The sequence below is a fragment of the Gadus morhua genome, chromosome 23 (assembly GCF_902167405.1).
Source record: "Gadus morhua chromosome 23, gadMor3.0, whole genome shotgun sequence".
Taxonomy (NCBI): Eukaryota; Metazoa; Chordata; class Actinopteri; order Gadiformes; family Gadidae; genus Gadus; species Gadus morhua.
The window spans coordinates 16,836,104-16,845,297 of record NC_044070.1 but is presented as its reverse complement, the minus strand read 5'-3'; the positions used below and the strand labels follow the sequence as shown (position 1 = coordinate 16,845,297).

Here is a 9,194-nt window from a genome sequence, read left to right as displayed (position 1 = left end):
TGTCTCCCAACTGTCTCTGATGGAGTGAGTGAATGTGTCCTGTAATATACATTTTGTATATCCAACGAAGTCTTGGAGACATTGGGAAGTTGGTAATAACATGCTGTAACGGGAAGGCACTTGTAGGGGGACTGTATTGTAATAACACATATGAAAACAGAAGAATCCTCTCTAGGCAATAAGGTTATTATCCTTGCTTTAATAAAAAAAATAAAAAAAACATTAGGATCCCTATCAGGGCCGCTAACCGGCTTACCAAAAGTCGTTAATTTGTATCCAACTGGCAGAGGCATACGGTCAGGGAAAAACAAACAGAAGGGGCTCTATCTATCTATCTATCCTGGATGCATTATCCGTCTATTATATCTACGTATGGGTGGATCACTTATTCGCCACTAGATGGAGCCGGAGGGCAGGCATGGAAATCCTCTCCTTCCATGAACTATTCTAAATTATTCAATTAATTCCCCACCATACATTACAAATATTTATTGCTGTTAAACCACAGTATTGGTTAAAAGCTGTGAATAAACCCCTTATTTGACTAGTACACAGAGATGTAGTTCAAGGTTGCAGTACCAAAGGCAATATTTCGTGGACTCAAATGTCAAATTGGGGCAGATACCCGGACTACGGCGTCTGTGGGGAGACAGAAAGTATCCATGCAGGCTATTGGCAGTGCGTTGACGGGGCGGAGCGAGTGCTTGAGCAAAATACAAAAATCAAGTGTCCGACATCTCTGGTTCCGAGTCACGATTAGTTTGCATGCAAGGACTGACTGGATAGTGGAAGGGTCGAATTAAGGTTGAGATAGTTTTTTGGAAAGAACCCCGTGCAGTCACAATAACCACCGAGGTACGTGTGTCAAACCAGGCAAAATAATGTCCTATTATGATTATGGAGTTGTATGAGTGCTTATGCTAAATGTAAGCTGCAGATATGACCAGCCTGAGTTCACAGCGTTTTAACTCCAACACAATCCTGTGAATGTATTGCTTTTTCTGGTTAAATATAGCTGTCCTGCACCATAACACTTTAACATGTTGACCTCGCTTGCAGCCCTTCTTCGCTTTCATTTACGATAAACAACAAGTTATAGATTGTGTCTCTACTCTCTGCTTTCTACCAAAGGTTTTGGTTCGGAACATTACAGGTTGAATGTCAGGAAGTGTAGGCTTTCAATTGCAGAATGAAATGTATCCTTCAACGATGAAAAGAACGGCATGTCCCATCTGTATTCTCACTCTCTGATTCTTTCTATTTGAAACCCACCAATTTCGAGTTATATCATTCAGAGCTTGATCTACGACTTAGATTTATCCTACTTTATATCAGCTCTTCATCAGTGGCCCATACACCCTGTAGTGTGTGTGTGTGTGTGTGTGTGTGTGTGTGTGTGTGTGTGTGTGTGTGTGTGTGTGTGTGTGTGTGTGTGTGTGTGTGTGTGTGTGTGTGTGTGTGTGTGTGTGTATATATATATATGTATATATATATATAGATATAGATATAGATATAGATATATAGATATATATATATCTTTATGTTTTAACATTATTTGTGTTTGTGCCTGAATTAAGGTTTAAGCATGTTCGATTTGCATTGCAGTTGTGTCGTTTATGTTTGCATAAAATAATAACTGCAAGACAAAAATTAATGACATTAAAAAATAGTATTTATAACTTTCAACATGTAATTGTCATTCAATATGCATTTTATAACCGTCGGAAACGGCATGTGTTTCAGCTTGGATCCATCTTTTCACTCATTTAGGAATAGCGTTCCCTGTCGAGTCAAGATGGCTGAAACTGAGGGGAAGTTCGACTTCGCTATTGACCGGGGTGGCACCTTCACCGATGTGTTCGCCAGGCTTCCAGATGGTAGCGAGCGCGTCCTCAAACTTCTGTCTCGGGACCCCCAGAACTACAAGGACGCTCCCACAGAGGGGATTCGCAGAGTATTGGAGGAGGTGAGCTGAACGAGAAGCGGTACTAAGTATGTGTGTGTGAGTGGTGGAAATGGCTTTGGTTGGGCCCTCTTGGCAGTGATGCCTGTTTGTCAGAGCCGTGAATAACCTGTAAACCAATAGAGGATACAAGGACGTGTGTGTGTGTGTGTGTGTGTGTGTGTGTGTGTGTGTGTGTGTGTGTGTGTGTGTGTGTGTGTGTGTGTGTGTGTGTGTGTGTGTGTGTGTGTGTGTGTGTGTGTGTGTGTGTGTGTGTGTGTCCCTGTCTGTCTGTCTATTGAACCTTTTTAAAATGTGCTTGCATGCTTAAACCTGAATGCATATATTTTATAATTGTCGCTTCCCAATTTGACTGTTGCCATACTTTTTACCGTTTTTGTTGTTGCTGTTTTGGTGTCTGTTTGGACAGGAAACTGGCAAGTTTTTCCCACGGGAGCAGCCGGTGGACACCTCTCTGATTGGCTGGATCAGAATGGGCACCACAGTGGCGACCAATGCGCTGCTGGAAAGAGAAGGAGAAAGGACCGCCCTTCTGGTCACGAAGGGGTTTAAGGATCTGCTGCACATCGGCACACAGGCCAGGCCCAAGCTCTTTGATCTGGTTAGCAGTAACTGGTTTTATTTCTCTCTTAGTCAAGTCTTCAGAAGGAAGCTCTCAAGCATCCATACACATCATCATCGATTGCTACAGACTTTTTATCAGTACTGATAAATATGGTTATGCCACTGTGTTGTGTTAGGAAACACGACACTGTGTTGAAACTCTTTTGACAGTCAATCATTCACTTCATAATCTTAAGATTTATTATGAAAATCACTTCCATGGTACACCATCATAGATAATTCATGGATGGGTTACTACCGATCTGGGACAGGGCCAATGATTATCAGCAGCAAATTGTGTAATAAAGTAATGTTAAGATTACATAACATACGCCGCTAAAAAACAATACTTTAGTTATTTCCCTTTTTTATTATGCCTCAGTAATGTAGTACTATGAGCTTAGCATTGGCGTTGACAATTATTTAGGTTTACATACTGACTCAAACCAAAGGAATGCAGGGTTTGGACTGTTTTCTAAGTAGGCATGCTGGTGTGGTCCAATAGCTAATGTGTTGAAGAGAGTGCTGCTGGAGTTTGCTCCCGAGACCGGTTTTCCATTAGTGGATTCTGTGCTCACTTATAAATCCTGGTCTCAGCTGTTAATGTCTGTAAATTATATATTGTCTGCGCAGCTAAAGCTGACCCCCTGTGCGAAACATGTATAAATTACACTGAACAACCCCAAAGCCACCCTGACCATATCGCTTCAGCTCTTATCTAATCTTAAAAGGGTCGACTGTTATACTTTTCTACGTTTGTCAGAGCAAAAGATACCGTCCACTATACAGAGGTTAAACACATAGTTGTTTTTTTACAAGACAACTTTAAAGAAATATACAGCCTTAATCTATTCTTAGAATACCCGCTAACACTTTTCTGGTCATGTGTGTGTGTGTACTTTTAAGCCGCATTTCCTAAAACTTAAACAGCGCTTAACGTTCTCAGGGGGATGTGAATGTAAGCATGCAAACAGTGCGGGGCCGCTTTGAACCTGTGTTTCGAACATGACACCACAGGAGATGTCCATGCCTGACGTGCTCTATGAGGAGGTCATCGAGGTCGACGAGAGAGTCGTCCTCAAACAGGAGGGCTGCCAGCTCCCTAGGAAAGACCCAAAACGTACCGTCAAAGGTATGTCATAAGTACCTGGGCTTAGCTGGCTCTGACCGGAAGACATTCATACTAGAGCCCAAACTATTTATTTGTTGGCTAATTTTAGCCAATGTGTAAAGGCCAATATTTGCCTATCAGAGATATATCGATTTTGGCGTATCTGTTTACAGATATGAAAGGAATGTTGTGAATTTATTAACACAATCACCGCTTTATAAATCCTCTAAAACCTCTCAACAGAGCACATCCGTAAAAACACTCCCAACACTAACAGTTTTACATCATGTTCTTTGTGGAGATTAAAGGTTGATATATCCATATTTTGAATATCGGACGATCTATTGATATCGGTATCAGCATCGGCCTCTAATATCCAGTATCGGTCGGGCTCTATTGTATGCCTTAGTGGGTGGCGCTCACTGTGTTCTCTGTGGTGCGTTCTCTTCAGGCAGCACAGGGGATTCTCTGGAGGTGTGGAGAGAGCTGGATCTGAAGAGTGTTGAAAAGGACTTGAAGGGAGTTCTGTCTCGTGGTATCACCAGCCTGGCCGTCCTCCTGTTGCACTCGTATACGTCAGTAGTATGACTTGTATCTAACTTAAACTTTGCAATGTATATAAACATTGAAAAATGTACTTTCTTCCCGACTTCTGACTCCTGGGCGCTGTATCTCACTCTCTCATCCGGTCACTTTCTCTTACAAACAATGTTTGACATGCACTCCTTTCAACTTTTCTCTTATCTACCTTAGAGTCTTATCAATTGTTATTTTGCCAGCGGCTAATTTTATGAGCAATATATTTTCCTTATCATGCTACTGAGTTACTTGAATAACTGTTTCACTCCCTTGCATTCACACTGGTATTTTGAATGTTTTTGTCTATATCTTTTGCTGTAGCATAGAATTGTTGAGTGCTGTGTTGAGTTGTGTGTTGAATGGTGTATGGTGGTGAACTGTTTCTCATCATATAGTTCACAGGCAGGATGAGGCTCATGGAAAAATACCTGAACAAAAATACAGTCTGTTCCTTCTCTTAGATTCCCGACCATTGTCATTATCATAACCCTGCTGCGTTTGCTCTCATATAGCACATTCACCTTTCACCTGTTTCACAATGTTTTAAGAAGCTTCAAAGTATGAAAGAGATCTTGGGGCAAGGCGTCAGCTTACCATTGAGATTTGGCGAAGTGAAAGGTTGGATACGGGCATGTATAGATAGTAGGAAAAGGTGGATGGGGGCAGTGGGAAGGATAAACGGTACGCCCCCCTGCGTCAACACGGTTACATAAGAATCACATGATGGACATGCGTGCACACATCACTCTGAACTGCTCTTTCTTTCTTTCTTTCTTTCTTTCTTTCTTTCTTTCTTTCTTTCTTTCTTTCTTTCTTTCTTTCTTTCTTTCTTTCTTTCTTTCTTTCTTTCTTTCTTTATTTTCTTTACCCCTGTCCTCCCTCCCTCTCTCCCCCACTTCCTCCCTCCTCTCCCCCCCACTCTCTCCTCCCCCTCCCTCCCACTCTCCCCCCCCCCCCCCCCCCACCCCATCACTCCCTACCTCTCCCTCCCTCCCTCCCTCCCTCCCTCCCTCTCTCCCCCACCAGATGGTCGGCCCATGAGAAGGCGGTGGGGGCGTTGGCGCGGCGCCTGGGCTTCTCACAGGTGTCCCTGTCCAGCGAGGTCATGCCCATGGTGCGGGCCGTGCCCCGGGGCTACACCGTGTGTGCCGACGCCTACCTCACGCCCAAGATCCGGCAGTACCTCAAGGGCTTCACCTCGGGCTTCAAGGGTGGCCTGAAGGTCAGCCGGAGCTGTGTGTGTGTGTGTGTGTGTGTGTGTGAGAGAAATGTCAAACAATGATACGGTTCATGCTTACACCTGACACTGCCTCCCCTGCTGCTATAATGACCCTGCAATTCAAACGTTAATTTTTTTCCTTGTACGTCACGGGTGTGCACTACGAAGAACCTAAACTATTTACAAATATTACTGGGAAATATGTACATCATTTTGACCCAAACTGCATTTCAGCATTTTAAAACTTTAAAAGCTTCACACAAGTTAACCTTTCACCCCCCCCCCCCCCCCCCCCCCCCCCCCCCCCGGCAGGACGTGGATGTGCTGTTCATGCAGTCCGACGGGGGCCTGACCCCCATGGAGCAGTTCTGCGGCTCGCGGGCCGTGCTGTCGGGCCCCGCGGGGGGTGTGGTGGGGTACGCCATCACCTCGTACAGCCAGACGGAGCAGAAGGCCGTCATCGGGTTTGACATGGGAGGTGGGTAGCACGGGTGACCCTATAGTGCTAGCATGTTGCTAATGTTAGTGAAAAAATATTCTGTAACGCTACACAGGAAGCATTGATCTGAAAGCAGTAGCGCCGAGATCATTTATTGGCCATGTGCCACAGCGACCACTGGCATACCATGGCACGGCATATGCCGTTCAGGAACGGTAACTGCCGTGCCACAGGCCAATAAACGATCTCGGCGTCTCTTTCTGAAAGTGTGAAATCTAAAGGTGTCCGTGCCACATAAAAAATACAGATTGTGTGGTTGTATAATTTATACGATTTTTGTAAAAAAAAAAAAAAAGGTGCATATTCATATTCACATGTTCAAACAATTATTGAAAGAGGCTGTTATTGTGCAACCACATTTGACGTTCCATTTTTCTTTGCTTGTTCTATACATTATTTGACTATGTGAACAAAGTGAATATGTCAACACACCTTGTCGTGGCCTGGGTTCAATCCCACATGCAGTCCTCTGCGACATATCATCCCCTCTCTCTTTCATCCCACTTTCCCCTATGTCTTTATTGTCTGAAAAGCAAAAGCACATTTAAAAAAAAACATCAACCAAATCCAAACCAAAAAAAAAAAAGAAAAACCAACTATAAAGTTTAATTCCTTCTCTTTCATCCGACTTTCCACTCCTTCCTCACCATCCTGCTCATGATTTCAAACAAGTCAAATGAGCATTCATACGGCGCATTAAAACCAGGCAGAGCCAGGTCCGCCCTACCCCAGTATAAACCCCCTTCATGGTGGCCCCTCCAGGAACGTCCACGGACGTGAGTCGCTACGCGGGGCAGTACGAGCACGTGTTCGAGGCCACCACGGCGGGCGTGACGCTGCAGGCGCCCCAGCTGGACATCAACACGGTGGCGGCCGGTGGTGGATCCCGCCTCTTCTTCAGGTCAGCCGCTGAACGCTGGGGCGAGGTGCTCTGACACGGAGCCAACCCTAACCTGAGAAGCACGTCCTTAGGGCATCATATCTCGTCGCAGGCGTTTCTGTAGTAATATAGTGATCGTTTTTAATTTTTTTAATAGTTGTGGATTCTGACATTTACAATTATGTTTATGTAATTCACATTGGATGCATGTTTAATTGCAAAATAACAAAGGGTGAGCGAAATAATGAAGGAATATACTACCTCAAGGTTTAAAGGGCTTTATTTGCATGGGAAATGAAAAGTTAAAACAATGTTAAAATACAAAAATGGAATTCTATCTCTAAGTTATTAAAATAATCTCTCACTCAGGTCGGGGATGTTTGTGGTGGGGCCAGAGTCTGCAGGGGCACATCCTGGGCCCTCCTGCTACAGAAAGGGTAACCTTTGACCTTTTATCTCACTTTCCCTGGTTCTTCATTCAACCTAGTCTCCCTCCCTCCCTCCCTCCCTGTTCAGCTCTTGTCTCCTTTTTAGATCAGTCAAGCTTTCACAGTCGTACACATTCCTCTGCTTGGCAGAAGTTCTCCAGACTAAAATCATTCTACATAATGCATCCATCGTTGTCCACAAATTTGTTTGATATGTTTAAGTGTTATGTTGCATCCTTTATATTATCCTTCACGCTTAAGGGTTATGAAAATATCTCTTGTTGACCTTAATACCTTTTGTATACAAAATGAACATGGTGAACTATTATCGCAGAGTTGTACAGTAAAACACAGACTGAACTATTAACGTAACCAGTACTGGGAAAAGCTGGTCCAGCTCCCAGTTACCGGTACTGGGATAGCTTTTCCCAGTACAGCTAACATTGATAGCTTCTAAAGAGTCTAAATGCCCTCTTGTGCTTCTCCCAGGCGGTCCTTTAACCGTGACGGACGCTAATCTGGTGCTGGGCCGTCTGATGCCAAGCTTCTTCCCCCGGATCTTCGGCCCGGGGGAGGATCAGCCTCTGTCCCTGGAGGAGTCCCTCAAGCACTTCCGCAGCCTGGCCAAGGACATCAACCACTTCCTGTCTTCCAGCCAATCACAGGTGTCCTAGCTTTTTCTTTGTTTCTTCCACAATGGATTTTTTTGCCCTTGTGTACTAATCACATGGGCAGAATATGAAGACTCGACAATAGTCTCATCCAGGGAATATTTCTCTATAAACTGTTTTATTCTGACCCTCCCACTAAAACGATAGCTATATATATATAACTGAAGCTACAACTGTAACCACTAGAGGCTGCTAATGAGAACACTTCCAAAGTGAAGGTTTAAACAAACATGTTTATGCTTTATTACTTAACATCTGTCATTTATTTAATGACCAAATGTCTTGTAATATAATTTGTTATAATGTCCCATTACAGTCCAATGGCAGTGAGAGCGGCAAAAGAAAGTGTCCAGATAGCAAGTCTGTGATGACGGTGGAGGAGGTCGCCATGGGATTCATCCGAGTGGCTAATGAGGCGATGTGCCGGCCAATCAGAGCCCTGACGCAGGTATCGTGGGCGTTTATTTTATATGCTTTATAGTCGAGAAAATGTTCATTGAGATTGTCGGATCAAAAATGTCTCTTTGTATATTGAAGCCTGTGTCTTTGCTTTCATTTTGAATGTATTAATTCGCATGATAATATAACATTGACTGAATGACATCTGACTCTCCCATCACAGGCCAAAGGTCACGATACATCCCAACATGTCCTGGCTTGTTTCGGAGGTGCGGGCGGGCAGCACGCATGTGCCATCGCCAGAGCCCTCGGCATGAAGTCAGTCTTCATACACAAGTAAGGCCCGAGGCATGTTTGTGTATTTGTGTGTGGAAACTGTTACATAAAAGAGACAGTTTCCTGGGAAAAGAAACGACTAAACGACTGAAAAAATAATGACACTCTAAACCAAACTTCAAGCGCTCAAACTCTGTTGTCTGATTCCATTCATCAATAAACACAAAGCCTGTATTGTCGTCCTCAGAATAAACCTGAACTGAAGAACAATACAATGAAATGGGTGTTTTACACATGTAAACAAACCATTTTCTATGTATTCTTTAGTTTGGGAGTATTCTGTAACACTCCATATCGACTGGCTCCCCAAAGCGAGGTCTACCATGTCTCTCATTCCCCCCCCCCCCCCCCCCCCGTGTGTCCCAGGTACAGCGGGGTCCTCTCTGCCTACGGCCTGGCCCTGGCCGACGTGGTGGAGGAGGTTCAGGAGCCCTGCTCGCTGCAGTACAGCCAGGCCTCCTACAAGGAGCTGGACCGCAGGGTGGATGAGCTCACCCGGCGCTGCA

General features: G+C 44.3%; 1 protein-coding gene across 2 annotated transcripts in view; it reads left to right on the top strand.

Annotated features, from left to right (window-relative positions):
• Positions 1-673: 673 nt before the first annotated feature.
• Positions 674-9,194, top strand: part of oplah (5-oxoprolinase, ATP-hydrolysing) — a 17,190-nt gene continuing 8,669 nt past the window's right edge. The window contains exons 1-13 of one of the 2 annotated variants that reach the window (XM_030349341.1): positions 674-855; positions 1,744-1,966; positions 2,373-2,564; positions 3,584-3,698; positions 4,129-4,252; positions 5,283-5,478; positions 5,788-5,953; positions 6,737-6,875; positions 7,224-7,291; positions 7,772-7,947; positions 8,270-8,401; positions 8,576-8,688; positions 9,055-9,194. The exon at positions 9,055-9,194 is cut by the window's right edge and continues 31 nt beyond it. In XM_030349341.1, coding sequence (XP_030205201.1) covers positions 1,796-1,966; positions 2,373-2,564; positions 3,584-3,698; positions 4,129-4,252; positions 5,283-5,478; positions 5,788-5,953; positions 6,737-6,875; positions 7,224-7,291; positions 7,772-7,947; positions 8,270-8,401; positions 8,576-8,688; positions 9,055-9,194 — 1,732 coding nt within the window. In that variant the 5' untranslated portion in view covers positions 674-855; positions 1,744-1,795. The remainder of the gene's footprint in view (positions 856-1,743; positions 1,967-2,372; positions 2,565-3,583; positions 3,699-4,128; positions 4,253-5,282; positions 5,479-5,787; positions 5,954-6,736; positions 6,876-7,223; positions 7,292-7,771; positions 7,948-8,269; positions 8,402-8,575; positions 8,689-9,054) is intronic. The other variant, XM_030349342.1, reaches the window with a different exon arrangement.